The following is a 20,612-nucleotide window of genomic DNA, read 5'->3' on the forward strand; positions in this document are numbered from 1 at the left end:
TTAGATACGATAATAGTAATTTTACAGTAAAGACTACATATGTTTTAAACAAACTTTGTTTTGCGTGGGAACGAAAAGCAAGGGAAAAAGAGGAACATACGAGGCACGTCCATACGCAACCGTAGGCATAACTGGCTTTGTGTATTTATGAATTGTAAGATCAAAACACATTATTTGATCAGCTTGCAACCATACAGACCCATTTTCCTTATGATGATTATTATTACATTAAAGCGGTCTCAGATATATTCTGACGTGGGAGGAAGTCACGCTTTTTATACAGATAGCTATAATATTATTGTGTACCGGGCTGATTTTTTGTATTATTATGAATGGTAGGCTTAGGCCAAGTCTAGACCGCATTTTGATTTATTATATATTGGTAACAAGGTAAATATTTTGGCACACATGGTGTTATGTATGTACATCGCACCTTGATATGTAAATTAGGCTAGTCACGGTTTGTTGTAGTCACACTGTTCATTGTATGAGAGCGGTGCACAATAGGCGATACGTTGTATTAACGTTGTTGTACACTTTTGATGCTCCGTGTGGAGACATAATCATATATAAGTGAGCCCTAGTATCAGGTATTTACATTATATAATTTGTATTTATTATTTACTGATGAATTAGTTAAGATTGATAGACATAATGATGATAGTATGCCCATGTTAACGGCGAATTATGTGTGATAAGCCGTAGTGTACGTTAGGGACGTGCTTAATGGCGCCGTATCAATTGTTTCTCTGTTTGTTTTTGTTTTAATTTACCGGATGAACGGATGAATAGTAATAAAGTGAGCAAGTATAGCTCAAGAAAGAGAAGCTATTCTTCTGTGGTTTTGTCCGCGTTTAAACTGCGGGGGTTCCATGCAGAACACATGGTGTTTTATAAGTATAGGCCTTGAGCTGGAAATTACAGATTTACAGACAACAGTCGAAACATCGACAGAAAATAATAAAATAAATGGAGAGTTTATTTAAAAAAGTAGGCCTAAGGGTGGTTGTGGTACATCCATATTACAACTTTTGCTTTGATACACTAACCCTAAATTTAAGGTTTACTCGTGGATTTATTCATACCTTTAATAATTAATCATTAAATGAGGTTGGACTCGTGTTAAATTCTACAGAAAAATCTAAAAATGATATTTTAGCATTTATTATTTGGATTAACCTTTCGAGGTTTACGAGTTTATCTTGAATATGTTCCATCCAAACTCTTATCTCATATCTGAGACTTCTCTATAATATTATATTATAATATTTATAAAATGTTTAGGCTACGCCATTTTTCCCGCTGGAAGTGGAGTATAGTATGTAAACCTATATCCTTCCACATGGAGTAATTAAAACTGACTGAATTTGTAAAAAAAATATTCCACATGGCAGTGAATTTAACTTACACTTTGCTCGCCTCTAATTATTTAGTTATGGGGTTTAGCTTTATTTAATTCACTACCATACATTTCATGTTCTGTTCTTTTACTTTTTCGGAATTCTTTCTCGTCTTTGTTTTACGTCCAGTAGGTCCATATTTGGCTCTAGAGACAACTTTATATTGCTTTATATTTATCATATAATGTTTTTACTAATTTCTATACTATTGTAACAATCATTATTTCAATAAATGCTTACTGAACTTTAACTGTCCTTTTTGGCGTTCCATATATAATCTGTAGGAAATTCCATATTTACGTGGAAGAATATCATTCGGTTTAGTAGTCACGTGTGAATACATTACAAATGCAACGCCCATTAAATCAATATAATAACAACTCGATTTGTGTGTAAATCTGTTGATATATTCGGTTGTTGGTGATTACTTTAGGCCTGGATCATTCATGTTTGCAATTGTGATCACGTTAACCATGAACTCGTATCAGCTGAGTTAGGTAGGTGCGAAAGTTTGTAGTCTAATTAGAGGCCATTTTAGTTTTTACTTTTGTTACATACATGTTACTGTGTGGACATGTAACTGCATTTAACTTCAGTTTAATAATAGGTAATAGACATGTTAATTCAGTTTCAGTTTAATAGGTAATAGTCATGTTAATTCAGTTTCAGTTTAATAGGTAATAGTCATTCAGTTTCAGTTTTGATAGTGGCAGACTTTGTATTTTAAAAATTGTAGTGTGCCACAAATTGCACTACTCAACACATTCAGAGGTTCTGTATGTGTGCTGGATGTATCTTCTTTTTTAATCTTTCGTGGGAATCACCCACCTTGATTGTAATTTCTTCTCATTTTAAATGTATAATAGTATAAATAATTCTAATTAATAATCATTCTTAAAACGATATAGATACATATTTGGCATAAAGGTAAATAGACTCTATACAGATGGAGCTATAATAGAACCATTGATAAAATAATTAGTGATACATAATACATATTGTATATTTAAAATTGTACTGTACAGATACATGAAAATATTGCATATATTAAAACAGAGAAAGGTAAGTTCTCTAAAATGCTAGTTTTTACATTTTTCTATTTTTTGTCTGCTTTAATAAAATTGCATTCATATTCATTTGTAGGCCTAATTAAGGATTTCAATTCAAATGAAAACAAATTCCATATCACTTTATGTTTTTTCTAATTTTTTTTTTCTAATTTTTCCAAAATGCATGATTTGTAAATGCAAAATGTGAATAATGAAATAAGTTCATTTACAATTATGTTTCGTGTACCTGTTATTATTTTATACCAATTGATAGTACCTTCTGTTGGAAAACACTTAAATATGAGGTCATTAAATTTAAGCCATACATTTTGAATTACTGTACATTCAACTAGCATATGTAATTCACATTCAATTTCTTTTTTTACACCTGTCACATATATTGTTTTCTACTATTTTCCAATCTTTAATCCTTTTTTTACAAGGTAAAATATTGTGTAGTAATTTAAAATTAAATTGTGCAATTCTATTTATGTGCTTAAATTGTGTATTTTATTTGTCCATACTTCATACCAATCTAGTTCAGCATTATTGAACACTACTTCCCATTTTGCCTCTGCAATGGGATTGGTAGCTATTTCATTTACAAAGTGCCTATAATAAAATTGACCTTTGTTCTCTTTTCGGAACAAGGATTTCTCAATTGTGTTCACTTGTTCGTCATCGTATTGGTCTCTCGCTATAGATTCTTTCCATTCAATAGGTATGGCATTAATAAGCAACTGGTTGTATCTTAGTATGTACACGTTTACCACATTTAAGTGGGCTATAAACAGCACTCCTCCAATGAAATTTAGGAGCTAATTATTCTTTACTCCATGGTGTGTTAGTGATCGTACTCCCACGCCTCAAAAGACAAGGCCTTATAGTGTTTACATAACACTGCACTTGACATATTATTCCGTATTTGGTGAGCGAGATACAAAACAAATCGGTTTGTTTAAATTTGATTAAATCATTTTAACCGATTTTGTGATAAGTTTCTCTTTCGGTGGTAATTTTCATGGGTGCTAAATTCTCTCCGTGTGAACGACAGGTATTATTCATACTCGTACATTTGAAAATTGCCAGTTTTTTTACACCGAAATTACAGTATATATATATATATACCATAATAATAATTAAAAGTGTTACGTCAAAAGTATTTCTTGTTTCATCTGGATGCTACTTAGTGCAATTCCAATTTTTAAATTTGGATATCGCGTTGATTTTTTGTGTTCCATACCTAAAAGCTATGGGATGCGGACATCGCCATAATTATTCTGAAATTGTTCAATCATCATAAGAGTCATATATATGTTAATCCCTAAACCGTTCTGCCTCTCTGTTATTTTAATAAATAAATAACAACGGTGTTGATTATATTATATACTTAGGAGCAAGACTGTACATCTTAATCATGTCTGATGATGAGGAAGGTAGGCTATACAAGCAGTTGTGCATTTACAAAATATTGTTTATCTTTGTAATTCAAACATGTTGTTTACAAACCATGTTTTGTCTTGTTTTACAAATAGACAAACTACATGGTTTGTGACAACCCATTTTTGTTTGTAAAACACAAACCATGTTACGGCGCCTAGTAATTAATACAGACAATTTCATTCACTCATACCAAAATACCGTACGTGTGTGGGTCGTTGATTTGTCTATAATTATTGTGTTTTGCCCGGGGTTTTGCATAATTTTTGGCCAAAGCATAATTTTAGCATGTATTTACGTAGAAATATTCCGTACGCCCGTAATTGGGCCGAATTTAGTATTTCTATATAATAGTCTACTCATATTCCTAGTCATTATGCCTATTCTTCAAAATATGGAGTAAGAGCAGTTTTCTGTTTGGGCTCATGCCTATTACTTGCTCCTGGCAAGATGAATTTGAAAAAAGATGTACTTTTATGAACTTTTGCCGAATAAATATTATTATTATTATATAACTACCACTATATTATGTAGACTTGCCTCTCTATGATCTATTGTTCAGGTGGGTAAGGATGACCAAAAATTGCCGCGTCACCAATTAAAAAGTGCCCCAGAAAGTGTCAAATCCACTCTCCATGAAGATATAGATTAAACAATACAAACGAATATTATTGCTACGGTATTATAATAGAGTCCTACGAAACTACGATATTCTGTAAATTGTGATGATGTTGACTGATATCATATAAGGAAAAAGCCTCACATTTAAAAGTCACAAACTTAACAACGCGATTGTTGTTCAATAAATGTATTATTTCATTTAAATGTATATTATATTATATTATTTTACTCTTTGCCCTTTGCCCTCACACATATATTTTACAATTAATAAATACAATTTAATATAAAGCGCTTTCTTTTTTCTTAGATTTATGTTTTGGGCAAAAACCGCCAACACTGTTACAAAACGTCAAACAAATACTTCGAAATTACACTGGTGGTCAATTGTTAAAGGTAGAATTTACTATAAAATTATTATCAAAGAATTACGGAAGAGCAGTATATATAATTGTTTAGGGCGTAGCATGAGCTTTTGTTCGACACGAAGATGTAACATTTATATATTTATAAACTGTTATTACTAACTATAAGTAATGTACATCAGATAACTGGCAACAACAATACTTACTTTTTCAACTTCTTACGTTTTTGTTTCATTTTGATAATAGAAGTACACACGAATTAAAAAAAAATATTGTTTACAGGAGTTGACACAGAATGCAGATGACGCTGGAGCTGGGACAGTCAAGTTTTTATATGATCAGCGGCAACATGGCACCGATCGTTTGTATCGAGGGAAAGGAATTGGCGATTTGTCACCTTTCCAGGGGCCAGCTTTGTGTGCTTTCAATGATGCAACATTTCGTGACGATGACTGGATAAGCATACAGAATTTATCGGTATCTAAAAAGAGGGATGATCCAACAAAGGTTGGTCGCTTTGGAATGGGATTTGTGTCAGTATATCATTTGACAGGTAAGCTAGTTTTAATTGTATTTGTAGAGTTTAATTCCATTAGATGATATGCTAAAATTATTATTATTATCATTATTGAATTTTTACCGATAGGTAGTAGATATAACATATTGTTTAACCTTTAGATATGGCAAGCATTCTCAGTGGCGATTATTTAGCATTTATGGATCCCAGGGAGGAGTTGTTTGAGTACAAAGGTAGAATGCAGAGCGGTCGTAGGACGAAGAAAAGTTTCATCAGAAATTTCTCTGACCAATTTGCACCATATACAAATCTGTTTGGAGATCCGATCCCTGAAGAAGAAGCCTTCATGGGAACAATTTTTCGTCTTCCTCTTCGAAATCAACCATCAGTAATTTCAGAAGATATTATAGATGGAAATAATATAAAAACATATTTTGATATGTTTGTTGATGATGCAAAAATAATGCTACTATTTCTAAAGAATACAGAAAGCATAACTGTCGGAGAAAGACTTCCCGAACAAGAAATATGTTTATGCTCTGTTAAACTGTCAGATGAAACAAAACATTCTGTAAAGGAAAGTAGAGAAAACATGGTAGCATCTATTGAAGACAGGAAATGCCAAAAACACAAACAATTTTCCATAGTATTTCCAATGAATATTCAGGTTAAGAATCATAAGAAAGTCATTGAGTACAAGTGGCTTGTGAGTAATTTTATTGACAATCCAGATCCAAAATCTGAAATGTTTACATTAGCAAAAGAACATGATCGGCTTCCAATAGTTGGTGTAGCCATGCACGTTTCCACAAGCCACGAGGAGCAGATGATCGACGGCAGAACATTCTGTTTTCTTCCGCTCCCAGCAGAAGGGAACTACAGTGGGTTACCAGTACATGTGAATGCTGATTTTGGTGTTAGTGATGACCGTCGTTCAATTAAATGGCCCGCTAAAGATCGTCATGATAAGATGTCAAAATGGAACCAACTTCTTCTACAGCTCCTTGTTCCAAAGGCATATGTGAAGCTCATTCTCGAAGCTATCGAACTACATAAAACAGGCCAATGTTCGGTTGAATGTGTATATCAGACGTGGCCTGACATGGAGAAAGTTACTTATCCATGGATGGAATTAATGTGCCCTGAACTGTTCAAACTATTACTGAATGAGAAAGTGTTCTTTAGTGAAGTTGGTAATGGTGAGTGGATAAGTACTAATACTGCAATATTTGACCTTCTTGAAAAAGTTCCAGAAGAAACACAATGTCTCATTTTAAAGCTTCTTCTTGAAAATAACATGCCGGTTGTTTCAATTAAGAAGTATCCAAACATCAAAAAGGCAGTTGAAAACTACGAAAAGTACCGTATTACTCCCAAACTTGTTCGTGACACCCTACGTAATGTTTGTTTGAGCAACCTCACCAGTTGTGAAAAGATCAACCTCTTAGAGTACTTACTAGACGATGATGATTTTATTGATCTGCAAGGATTTGAGTTGTTGCCAGTAGCTGATGGATCGTTTTGTAAATTCGCTTCTGGAGATACTAATGCGATCTTCATTGCATCAAGTGATTGCACAATGGATCTGGTACCAGGTCTAAACAATAGATTTATTAAAGAAGATCTAAGGGAATCACTAAAGGAAAAGATCATAGTTGAAAGTGAAAAAACAAGTAAGTTATTTGGAGTTTTGTGCGTTTTATTTAGTTTCAAACTTTCAACTTTATTGTCACCAAGAAAAAAAAATCATATATTGACAAAGGGTGATAAGATAAAGTTATAAAAACTAATCAAGCACCATCTATATAACAATACAAGAAAGTTATATAAAATACTGAAATTTAGTCGTGCCATAACATAAGTAGGAGACATGACTTAAATGTTGGACAACATTATTAATAAACTGCCTAATGTTTAGGCCTAATTAGGTAGAAGTTTCAAAGACCCAGATTCATTAACAGATAATGTTATTGTTTCTCACAAATTAAATTGATTCTTTTTCAGGTATAAACCAGGTTCAGAAACTTAAACCTAAAATCATTTCAGTTTTGCTCAAGGAAGCATTGCCACGTGATTGGTTAACACAACCAGCTGTCATATGGTGTCCTGGCAAGAATGGTCATCCGCCACTGAGCTGGCTTGAACTAATCTGGAATTTCATACAGAGAAACGTTTGTAATGATGCAGAGTGTAACATCCAAGCATTTGAAGGTATTACACTGGTTCCCACCAACTTCAGCAAAGACCGTGATAACTTCAGATTAGTTCGATTCCAACAGAATTCTCACATTGTTGTCACCAGTAGCAGAAACAAATCAAGTATCGAAGATATACTACCACAACTGCATCTGATTCCTGTTAACTTTGATAATGCAGAATTTGTGACTCTTCCTCTTTCTAAATGGAGAAAGTACTTCCACTATGCACAACCCACAGACATCTTACGAATTTATGCGGAATCCAAAACTAGTGAAACATTTAAGGAGGATGTTGATAAACTATCTGTGAATAATGTAGAGTTGTTGAGGGCATTTTTGAAAGATATTCCAAATGATATGACACCTGAAGAAAAGAATATTATAGTAAAACTTGCTGTCTTTGATAAGGCAACAGGTGTCTTGGGAAGAACCAATAGATTCCAGGCAGCCATGGAAAACGGCAAGGAGCTAAGGACAGCAAGTAAAGATACTCTTCCAGTCGACTTTCAAACAAGTGAGGACATTCTTGATGTATCAGGTGAAGATTCCAGAATCTTGGCCTCTAAATTAAGCCTTAAACAATGTCCAAGAGATGATGTGCTGTGTCAAATGATTCAATGCACAGAAAACAAGAAGTTGACAGAATTAATCATTTGGATAATGGACAGGTGGGACGAAGTCAATAAGACGTACAGGTCGAAAATAATAAAAACAATACAAGACAAACCATTTATCCCTTTACAAAACGGGAATCTTCAGAAGGCATCTGAATGTTTTGATCCGTCCGATCACCTTTTAAGCAAGCTGTTTAGAGGAGAAGAGGATTTATTTCCTGCTGCACCATTTGACTGTAATTATCGAGATATCCTACTACAGCTTGGATTAAAAACACATAAGCAAGTAAAACCTTTGGAAATTAAAAGATGTGTGGAACTCCTAATGGTACATCCCGACGAAGGTAAAGCCCATGCTTTATGTGAACTGTTAAAATGTTCTCACCAAATTCTGGATGATATGAATCTGCTTACATACCTTGAAAACCATCAATGGGTTCCTGTGGTAAAGATTGTAGATCAACAGATATACCCAGTAGAATTTCCTTGGTTCCAGTCAAATCAAACTCTAGTTTCACCAAAAGATGTAACATCTGTCTCACACGCATCTTTAGTTGGCTCAACACTGGCTCTTGTCTCAAATGAGTACAGCCAATTATCTAAAAGATTCAAGTGGGATTTAAAACCTCCATTAAAGTCGATTTACACACATCTACAGAACATAGTAAGCTTTGTAACTGATCAGCATCAAACTAGGAACACAGATCTCATAGATACCATTGAAAGAATACTACCCGATATATACCACGTTATGCAAAGTAACATAAATGAGTTTAAATCATTTGGAGAGCACGAGGACAAACTTGTTTGGACGGGGCAAAGTTTTGTTGCACCGAGACAAATTTTAATTAAAAAAACTAGGCGTAGCTTAGAACCATACCTATATACTCTTTCTCCAAAATTAAATGCGTACACACACTTATTTAGTGAGTTTGGAGCAAGTACACAATTTGATGGTGAGACCGAACCTATGCTTAGATTGTTGGAGGAAATTGTTCAATTCCATGAAAAAGCTGATGGTAACGTGAAAGAAGAGCGCATTAACAATGATAGAGATCTGGTAATACATATCATTGAATCTATTATAAACTTGACACAGTTTTCCGATGAACAACTGCCCGACGAGGTTAGAGATCGAATTTTGCTTCCTGTGGCCACTGAAAATTCAAATTGCCTGAAGTTTGCTACGTGTGATGATGTATGCTTTCCAAACCAGGAATGGTTAAACGATGACGATTTTGAAGAAATTAAATTGGTGCATGAAAGTGTTCCTCGTAAGATTTACCAACGTCTTGATGTAGCCTCACTGGCTCAAAAATTTAGCGGGGCAATGACACTAGCAGGATTTCAACAAGCTGGTCAAAAAGAGGATCTTACTCAAAGATTAAAGAACATTCTTGACAGTGGATACATTGAAGATTCCATTGCCAAAGAAATGATTCAAAACGCTGATGATGCAGGTGCCACTGAGGTTAAATTTATGATTGATATGCGCACAAATAGTGAGTTAAAACCAAAGCTTTTAGATAAAGGCATGAAGGCATGGAACGGTCCTGCATTATGGGTTTATAACGATGCAACATTCAGTGATACAGATTTTGATAATATAACCAAAATCGGCGGGAGAACAAAACAAGACAATCAGGTGCAGATCGGCACGTTCGGTTTAGGTTTCAATTCTGTTTATCATATAACAGACGTTCCTAGTTTCTTGTCTCGTGGTATGATTGGGTTTCTTGACCCTCATACAAACTACTTGGATAGTCAACTGATAGATAAAAGTAACCCTGGCATTAGGATCGATCTAAATCGAAGTAAAGCTACTTTACGGAGATTCAAGGATCAATTCCAACCGTATCAGGACATTTTTGGATGTGATATTTTCCAAAGTAATAAAGTTAACTTTAATGGAACATTGTTCCGTTTGCCATTAAGACAGCGCGCCATGGGAATTGAAAGTCAGATAAGTGATAAATACTTTTATGAAGATGACATTGTTCAGTTAATGAAAAATGTAAACGAAACGTCTGAGAAACTACTTCTGTTTACGCAACATGTAACGAAGGTATCCGTTTATTATTTACGACCTCGTCAAAACCCAACGCATGCTGTAAAACTGTTCTCTGTCGAAAAATATCCAAAACAATACCTGAAAAAGATAAACGCTTCACTGGATGATCAAGATGAAGAAAAGAAGTTTGAAATTCAAAACAGCATATTACGTGAAGCTTCTCAGTATTTGTCACAAAAAGAGTATATAGGTGACTATCCATCTGCATTAACAATGGTGAGTGTTGAACATTGTCTAACACCAGAGGGTGCTGATCTGTTTCATCATATTACTTCGAAAGATTTCAGAGATTGGTTAGTGTTTACTGCAATGGGCCAATCACAAGCTCTAAATTTATTCAAGAAACTAAACAATACGTCTACATCACGATTTAAAATTCCATGTGGAGGTGTAGCACTTCCAGTCAACAGCAGTCTTAAACAAGGAGAAATATTCTGTTTCCTGCCACTTTCAATACCAGCATGTGGTGTACCTTGCCATATAAATGGTAATTTTGTGATATCTACCGATAGGCGTAGTCTTTGGAAAAGAGTTGCACAATATGGTGTGGACGAAAAATCTGATTGGAACGAAGCCATTCTTGTGGACATTATTACTAGAAGCTATGTGAGCTTATTAAAACACGAAGAAGCACAGAAATACATTGGAACTGCCCAAATGTATGACCTTTGGCCAGATGAATCACAGATTCCTCAGCAAAGTGAATGTTTTCCTCTGTTAAAATCATTCTACATGGCTATCGTGCATGGAATTGATGGTTCTGAAGATAAACCATGCGTATTCTCAAAGGATGATAAATGGTTAAATATTGAGTCAATCGTAATTTACAAGCCAGATGTTCAGAATACTACTATTGCTGATAATGTCAAAACAGTTCTTCAGAAATTCATCTCACATGGAAGATATGTGGTAGATATCCCAAATAAAGTTGTCCAGGGATTTCTGAGTGCCGATTGTGGTGACTATTTGAATACAATAACATACACTGAAGAGCGATTTTTTGAAGAAATCTTTTTTCCTAACATCAGCGAAATTGAAAATGATATTCGTAGCAGATTAACAATGCATGTTATTGACAATTATAAGAGACCGCTGTATAAAACTCTCTTAACGACCATAGCGTGCATTCCAACAGACAGTACTAATCATTTGCAAATGATATCTAATGTTGTACACCCGGATGGCAAAGTAGCCAAATTGTTTGAACCCGAAGAAAACCGTTACCCCATTCAGTCCTTTCAAGACGAGACACGAATGCAAATTATGGTTGAGCTAGGAATGGTAAAGGATACTATAAATTTTCCAGAACTTCTAAAAAGAGGTCAAGTTATTGAAAAGAGTAAGCATAATAGGCAACACAAGATAATGAGGCTACAATCTTTCATGATGTTTTTAGAAGAAAAACGGATGAAAATCGACCTGGAGTTTAAAGAAGAACTGTCATGTCTACATATATTGCCAGTTTTTCCAAGACCCAGCGATTTTCCGAAAGATTTTCCATGGTTTAGAACAGATAGCCGAGATTTTTTATGTGCAAAAGAACAGATTTATCCTTCTGAGTGTGTAGATTCAGTATGTTTTGTGAAACCTATTGTTGATGAAGTTGTTTTTAAGTTATGTCAAAATTCAGAATCTGTACGTCAGATGTTTAATCTACCAAACCAAATTAGCACATCTTATTGTTGTGACGTCACACAACAACTTAAACAATTAAGCAATATTAAGAATGACAACCTTGCAGAGAATGAATTGACTGTTTTGCGCATGTGCACAAATATATATTCAGATCTTGGAAAACTGCATGATTTTGAAGACACCATTCGTACAGAATTACAGAAATCAGCAATTGTCTTTTGCTCTGGAAGATTCATGAAGATTGAGCATGTTGCATTGAAGTGCAAGAGAGAATTCCATCCCTACTGTTACAAACTACCAAAAGAACTTGAAAAGCATAAATCGCTTTTTAAATTGTTAGGCATTGAAGATGATTTCTCGTATTCTACCTTGTTAGATGTCAGCTATAATCTTAAATTAAAGTACCAAGAAGACGCTCTTGAAGAAGATGATTTACAAGTGGCAATTGACATGGTTCAAAGTATTGCTGAATGCAAACCTCTTGAAGATATAGCTTGTGAGGATGAACGGCAAATTTTAGTTCCTGATAAGCAAGGATGCTTGAGACCAGTCGACGAATTGAGCTTCTGTCTGCATGACACTTCAGACGATGTTTTAGAAGGAGAAATACTGTGCAATGACCTAATACCTCATAAACTGGCAGGAGATATAGGCATAAAAGATATAAGAACAAGTGTACTTTCCAAGCATGGATTGAAACTTAAAGATGGTACAATGTTTGGACAGGTTCAACTATTGACCAATCGAATCGGTGAGATCCTGAAAGGGTACCCATTTGACGAATCAATATTCAAAGAGCTACTACAGAATTCAGACGACGCCGGAGCGGACGAAATTAATTTTATATACGATCAACGTCAACATTCAGATAGAAATGTATTCTGTGAATCCTGGAAACATACCCTTGGACCAGCATTGTGTGTTTTTAACAACAAACCATTTACAGAAGATGACTTAAAAGGAATTCAAGAGCTTGGAACTGGTGCAAAGTCTGTACATCCAGATAAGACAGGGCAATATGGAATAGGGTTCAATTCCGTGTACCATCTCACAGATTGCCCTTCATTTTTAACTAATGACGACACGCTCTGTATTTTTGATCCGCACTGCGCTTTCATTGATCACGCCACTGTAGAATCACCAGGATTTCGATATAAACTTTCACCCAAAGTCAATAAAATGTTTCGAGGATCTCTGGCTTGTTTTCGTTTGCCCTCGCTCAAAAATAATGGGTGTACGTTGTTTAGATTTCCTTTACGTACTACAAAAATGAGGCATCATGTTTCTTTAAATAATCAGGTGCCAATGAGCCAGGCGCTATTCGATGGGAATGAAATGCAGAAATTGCTTAACACGTTTGAATCAAAAGCGTTTAATATGTTATTGTATTTAAATAATCTAACAAAGATTACAATTTCACATATTGATAAATCCAACAAAATGAAAACAGATTACTGGGTAAGTGCAGAGTTGTCGCCAGAAGATAGAAAAAAACGAGAGGAGTTTTATCACTATGTAAAAGATTGTGCCAGGAAACCAAGCATAAAAGGAATCATGATGAAAGAGGTTACATATGAAATGAAAATTTCTGATAAATATGGCGAAGAACAAGTATGGTTAATTAGTCAACGAATAGGATCTACTGACAAGATTCCTGATGTGTTGTCATCCGCATACGCTGAAGGAAATTTGAAACTTTTACCACGAGGTGGCGTAGCAGCGTGTTTATCTACAACTTGTCAGCCCACTGCACGTACGTATTGCTTCCTACCACTTCCAATAGAAGTGAATCTACCTGTCAGTATTAATGGACATTTCAGTCTTGATCCTAGCAGACGCAATTTATCAAATATTTCGCAAAATAATGACTGGAATGATTACCTTAAATGCGAGGTTATTGCCCAGTCCTACTCCCAACTTTTACTACAATTGAGAGACAGAATCTTCAGATCACAATTGACCTTTTCTTCAATGAACAAGAAGATGGGGGTATATTGGTATTACTTTCCAGATGTAAATATAGTGCCTTCAGGTTGGATACAATTGGCTGCACAAGTATTTGTAAATATTCTTCAAAATCATATGTCAATGTTTCCGGTTATCAGATTGTTAGGTGAAACTATCAGGCCTTGTAGTAGGTTTCAGAGTGAAAGGTTTCGTTACACATTGAAATGGCTTCCCGTTTTTTCTGAACCCACTGGAGATACGGCATACCTTTATACGGAAGAGGTTTTACTAAACAAGAAACAACGAAACAAAAAACAAGAAAGAAATAAAGTTCCAATATCAATTCTGCAACGCCTTGGTTTCAAAGTAACAATTGTTCCTGATAATGTATACAGTGGTCTGATAAAAGCAAAATCGCCACATCAGGCTGGTGAACGCCGGACATATTCGGTCGAGAAAGTTTCACCGAATGCTGTCGTTGATTTTCTAAAAAATGAATTAAATCCTGGTGAATTGCCTTGTAACATCACTAACTCAAGCTTTAAGAGTAAAGAAAATTACTTTAAACTGTTGAAGTATATTGATATGAACGGGAAATTACAAGACGGTGTTATTCCACTAAATAGTCTGCCAATGCTGCTAACTCAAGATTCACAGTTACGAAGGTTCAGTACAACAACATTTCTATCAGAAAAGTACACGTTACTTCCAAACTGCTTGAAAGAATTTGTGGATAGCCGCGCTCAAAGTCATTTTTCAGAAAAGTCAAGTGAAATAAACAGATTCAACATTACAGATCTTGTAGAGAGGTTACACACTAATGTTGACCTACAAAGGTCAAATTCGAAAGTTATATGGGACCCGAACCGTCATGAAGTGCCAAACAAAACATGGATTCGAGAACTTTGGAATTTTTTGAAAGAGGAATTTGAAAACAGTGATAATGATAATGAATTTACTTGCATCAAAGAACTGATGGGTAATTGGTCTGTACTTCCTGTTACCATCCGGACAGGTCCAGCTACAGTAAATCATTATTTAATGCCATTTTCAGAAGTTGACTCGGTACTTAATGACTATTATGTAGCTGGTAACAAAGTTAAAGATGCTCTTGCTAAGATGGAACTTCCAGTTTTAAATTGTCGTATTTTCAGAAGTGAGGGTAATTACAGAACTCGGATGTCTATTATTGATTTTATTAGACGATTTATTACCACTAAAAGTACACCTGAGAGATTACTGAAAAGTTTGGTTAGTCTGTTAGAAGCAAATGACAAAGCATTTGGTTCATTAACTGATGAAAACAGACGAAATATTTTGTTGTTTTTTGAACAAGTTGTTGGATCAGAGATAACGGAACATCATGTCAATGATTTAAAAAAGTTACCGTGCTACCTTTCTATTCACAATGAATTCATTGCCTTAAATCAAAGCAATCAGAACTTTGTTCTTCATTCTGACATTCCGGAGGTGGAAAAAGAACAATGGTTAACTAAATCAAAGGCGGAGTTCATTAAAGATGATTGGTCATTGAAAGAAATACACACACTTGTTGGTTTAACAGAATGTACGGAATCCAGTGTCTACAAGAAGTTTATTCTGCCATCGTTCCATAAATTTAGTGATGAAGCAAGAGTTGACCACTTGGAACACATCAAACAAACTCTCCAAGGTAAATCAAATGATGAAAGAATGTTATTGATATCTGACATGGGTTTGAAGAATATACCTCTAATAGGTCACAAATATCAGCCTTTAAAACGTATATGTGATTTTTTTGACGATTCAGATACAATATTCAAACACATGCTACCGACTGAAAAGTTCTTACCAGGTCCATTCTGTAAGGAAATTTGGAAACAATTTATGACAGATCTCGGCTTACAAACAAAACCTAAACCAGAAATGATTTTGAAATTCTCAAGACAGATAGAAGAAACGATTGGCATTGAGGAAGATGTACTACAGCAATCTAAAGACCTCGTGGTATACATTGCAAATAGTGAAGAATTGCAGAAAGATGAACATTTCTTAACAGAAATCCGTGACATAGCGTTTTTAGTACCTGATGATTTAGACAGTAATTTGCTTAAACTCCACGAACAATTTAAAGGACGTGAAACAGTAGGCATAGCATACAACGGTGCCATAACTACTTCTAATACGTATCGTGTTTGGACGTGTGCAAGTATTTTACCGGAATACGGTAATCATATCTCTAACCCTCAGGTTAAAGACATATTTCCAATATTAAATGTGTTGGAAAAGCCATCATTCAAAATTGTTCTCCAGCACACTAAGAATTTATTGATGAATCTGAAAGAGGAATATAGCAATTCAAAAAGAACTGAAAGTGAAGCTACTTCTGAATGTCAAAAGAAGTTACATAAAGTGATGGGAAAAATTTACAAATATTTTTGTAAGCTATGTCGAAAATGTAATAACTTTTATGACGTTATTGCAAAAGAATTTAACGAAGTTTCCTTTGTGTTAGCTTGTGATGATACCTTACTAATCCCAGCTAAGTATACTGTGAAACATATGAAGAACGGCCTTGTGCTTAAACCATATATCTATGCAATACCTCGCGACTTTGACCGATATATGGACCTATTTAGTTGTCTTGGTGCTCAAGATGAACCTTCCGTTTGGCAGTGCTGTAAACTTTTGAGAATGGTTCACGATGATATAAATGAACAATCGTTTGTTGAAAATCCAAATTTGGTCTTAAAGATCAAATTCGCTGTTGTCAAAATCTTCGAACATCATAAGGACATGGACTGGTTGCAAGATGTACAGAAACTGTATCTTCCAAATCGAGCGTACCAACTTGTTGATTCAAGCACCTTGAAGTACTACGATAAACCAATGTATGAAGTTAGAATGAAGGTAAAAAATAACAAAAGCATTCTCTTTGATTTTCCTGACTTTGGCTTGGAAAGTGCTGCAACTGTTTATATCGAAAACATGCCGAAAGAAATAAAACCTTGTAAATTCAGTGAACATGTGACAGAGACTATGAGTTCAAATCAAAGTGAATGCAGTTATGCAAAGGAAGGATGCTGTGACCCATTACTCTTCTTCAAACGTAAAATCCAGTCTATGGAATTCCGCAAAGGTATTTGTCGTATTTTAAAACATGAGGCTAATCACAAAAAAGATATACTTTCAGAAACTGACCTTTTAAACATCTCGTCAGCGCTATCTCAAGATTATCTTACGATTAAATGTATCAAGGACTTGGAAACGCATCTTGAGGAATCAGGTAAGAAAGTTAAAGGAACCACTAGTGAATCAGAATGCTTTTTAGAAAGACAAGACCCTATAACAATTTTCATGAGGCATCAAGATAATGCTGCAGGTTTAGATAATCTAAAAATGACATTGGCGGAATGTATTTGTGATCTCACTGGAGTGTCACATTTCAAGGCAGTATTGAAGATGATATGTAATGATCTAACAAAGATACAAGATGTATTAAGTAAACTTAACATCCAAGCTTTCAACGCTATGTCTGATACACTAGTGTCGCCAAACTTGGGATCTCGAGTACCAGATGATGTAGTTGAGTCATTAGATAATGATCCATTCATTGATTTTATTGTTGGGGAGTACGTTGTATATGAAACAGATAGGGAATTTGTGTATGCAAAAATACTGCAAAAAAGCGATACGTCTGAAGGCTCTCTTATCCAAACGTATACTATTGACTATGGAACTGTTAGTAATGTCGGCACACTCGAACTTTACAAATGGGTGTCGCATAAGGACACACATCATACAGATATGGAATTACCGCCCGTAGCTCCTAAATTTAATGTGGAAGACCCTGCATGTGCAGACTTGGACGTACAGTCAGAAGTTACTACATATAATAGGAAAGACCTTGACCAGCAGTATGCAGATTTCTGTTTACAGTCGTATGCAGGTCCTGAATGTAGCAGTGAAGACCATGACATGACTCATATGTCTCCTAAATATAACCATGAAGACCCTGAACCACCATCAGCAGCACCAATAAATGACAATCTTGACGAAACAAAGGAGAAATTGTCAGACAAACTTGAAGAGATTTGGACGCTTGAAGATACAGAAAGAAGAAAAGCAGTCAAGCGATTATACTGGAAATGGCATCCGGATAAAAATCCAGATAATGAAGCTTTTTGTACTGAAGTGTTTAAACATCTAAAAAATGAAGTAGATCGTTTAGAAAATGAACTTCACGGTCCTAAAGCGTCAGCCGAGAACAATAACTCTCCAAAGAATTATGGAGAGTGGGAGGAACGTTATAGAACTTGGAACCAAAGTGCTAGAAGAGGGAGAACAAATCATTCAACTGGATTTGGTGAAGGAAATGAGTATCATCATCAGTATAACTCTACATATAGAACATCACCGGGCCAAGCTAAACTATGGCAAAGGCAAGCTCTTCATGACTTGGATGCAGCCGACAACTGTAATAGTCGTACTCTGAGTTACGAATGGGTAGCTTATATAAGTATGCAAGCTGTAGAAAAGTCGCTGAAAGCTGCAATAATATCACATACTGGCCAAAGATATATAACACACGATCTTACCTGGCTGGCAGTGACCGTTGAAGATAATGTACCCAACTGTCCTCCTGATCTACGTAACTATGTAAATGAGCTATGTACATACGGCAAAGATCAAAATGCCGCTCGTTATCCACTTCAGTATAACAACGAGATACCCCATACCATATACAACAGAGAGGATGCCGAAAAGTGCATCTTAAATGCAAAATTAATTTTAGACATGATGGAAACATTTATTAACTGAGTATGTCAATAATGAGGACTAATGATTAAATGAACGCAGCATAATTCATGGGTACAGAGTCTATGTTGCATATTTTAATAATATGGCTATGGATGCTTTAAAATTAATTGAATTAACTAACTTTCTTACGTACAAACGTGAGAGAAATATGTTCGTATAAGAGGTTATTCTGTTTTGATTGAATGATATGAAAGTAAGTTAAATATCATTCTTACCTGTGAGAAGCACTAACTTGATTTTAATTTTAAATATTGTCTTTTGGCTACTACTATTATTTATCGGCCATGCGAATTCAGAGAGATGTCTCAGAGAATCTGAAAAACAATATGACATTGTCATAGATTATTTGCTGTTTTCCAAGGGACGGGTGTGTGGTTAAACTAAATAATGTTGAGGTAGTAGGTTAGAAGTAGTGAAGGTATATATATATTTGCGTTAGAAATTTACCGTAATTTCTTTTTTTTAAAAATTGTATACAATATCAATTACTATGAAAAATAGTATACATTTATAATTATGTTGAAATAAATCAGATTATTTGGGAGGTGGGGGACGGTAGTTGGGGCGTGCGAATTATGCGCCACTCCGTGCACTGAATTTTGAATTTTGTAATTATTAAAGATGTATTGTCCCCCAAAAACATAAACAAATGAAGAATAGGCCATTTCGTGTTTTAATAAAGTTAATCACTTCCGATGAAACAAAAACTAAAATGTTTTCACCAATAAAAAAAAACCGGTAAAATTCAACCAAAAACCCATTAACCTCAGTCAATTTAACTATTTTTGCTTTAAATTACAGTTTTTTCAGGTAAAAAAATTTTTATTTCGATCAATTTTTTTGTTCAAACTATTATGTGACATTAAAATTACACATTCAACCATTTCAAACACTTTCAGGGGGACAATATAACTTTACAGACAATCTAAATCCAACACAGACAAGTGTGTTGTATGCCATTTAAGTTTTTGTTTGTTTTTCATTGTTGATTGAAGGTCATTTAGGCCGATACAGAACTATTTACATAATTTATATACAAAATCTAAATAATTATTCTATAACGTTATCAAAGTTGACTCAATCATGTTTTGTTTAAATATAATCAATAAAAACAATCACTTCCTCTATAAAAACGTGTGTGTTTTTTGTTATCAATGATGTTGTCTGTTTGTATGGAGGAGACGAAATATTATTTGTAGAGTTTTCTAAACGGACACTTCATTTAGGCCTATTTGTGACAATCATATGGTATGGGTGATTTACCGATAGACTCAGGCGTGCAGATGATTTAACACAATTTGGTTCTCGTGTTGTAATTGGAAATCAAAACGGATGAAACACATTCATACGCAACCGTATATCAATGGCTGTATGTATTGTAAGCAATTGATAACATCGATATGGCCGGCTTTCAATCATACAGCTATATGATTATTGAAGTCTGAAGTAAAAAGTCATGCTTTCTATATATGCGGGTGTTTCTTTGGTCCATGACAGGCTATACAGTTGTAGCCTATATAGTAATAAAAAATTATTTAGCGAAAAAAAAACCAAAATTGAATCCTTATTGTTTTTAGACATTAATTTGAAAATATATTAAGAGTGATATTATATGAGCTATTTCTAACGTTATGCCTATTTACTTTACGTGCATCAATTTTGAGAAGACCTCTAAATTTGGGCCAATTAGCAGAATAATTGTAGCTTTTAAAATTATTTTCGAAAATTCATGCTAGTATTTATAAATTATTGTGCATCTTGTATATCATTAAATATATTATTTTTCATTTATTAAAAAAAACCCCTCTATTTTATGTATAAATAATAAGGTTTATATAATGTGCGTTATACTGGATGGAGTACAGCATAAAGTATTAGCATAGTATATCATCAAATTATTTAAAGGTAGACAATTGCTATAATGGAATAATTATGTTTTGCTACATCAGCATACGATA

At 34.5% G+C, this 20,612-nt stretch overlaps 1 protein-coding gene across 1 annotated transcript; it reads left to right on the plus strand.

Moving 5' to 3' along the window:
- The first annotated feature begins 3,847 nt into the window (after positions 1 to 3,847).
- LOC144851020 (sacsin-like) lies at positions 3,848 to 19,723 on the plus strand. The gene is made up of 5 exons (XM_078708544.1): positions 3,848 to 3,885; positions 4,818 to 4,903; positions 5,155 to 5,425; positions 5,551 to 7,062; positions 7,394 to 19,723. The coding sequence occupies exons 1-5, from the start codon at positions 3,867 to 3,869 to the stop codon at positions 18,652 to 18,654; spliced, it is 13,149 nt and encodes a 4,382-aa protein (XP_078564670.1). The 5' UTR covers positions 3,848 to 3,866; the 3' UTR covers positions 18,655 to 19,723.
- Positions 19,724 to 20,612: the final 889 nt, after the last annotated feature.

The sequence above is a fragment of the Antedon bifida genome, chromosome 8, assembly GCF_963402885.1.
Source record: "Antedon bifida chromosome 8, ecAntBifi1.1, whole genome shotgun sequence".
NCBI lineage: Eukaryota > Metazoa > Echinodermata > Crinoidea > Comatulida > Antedonidae > Antedon > Antedon bifida.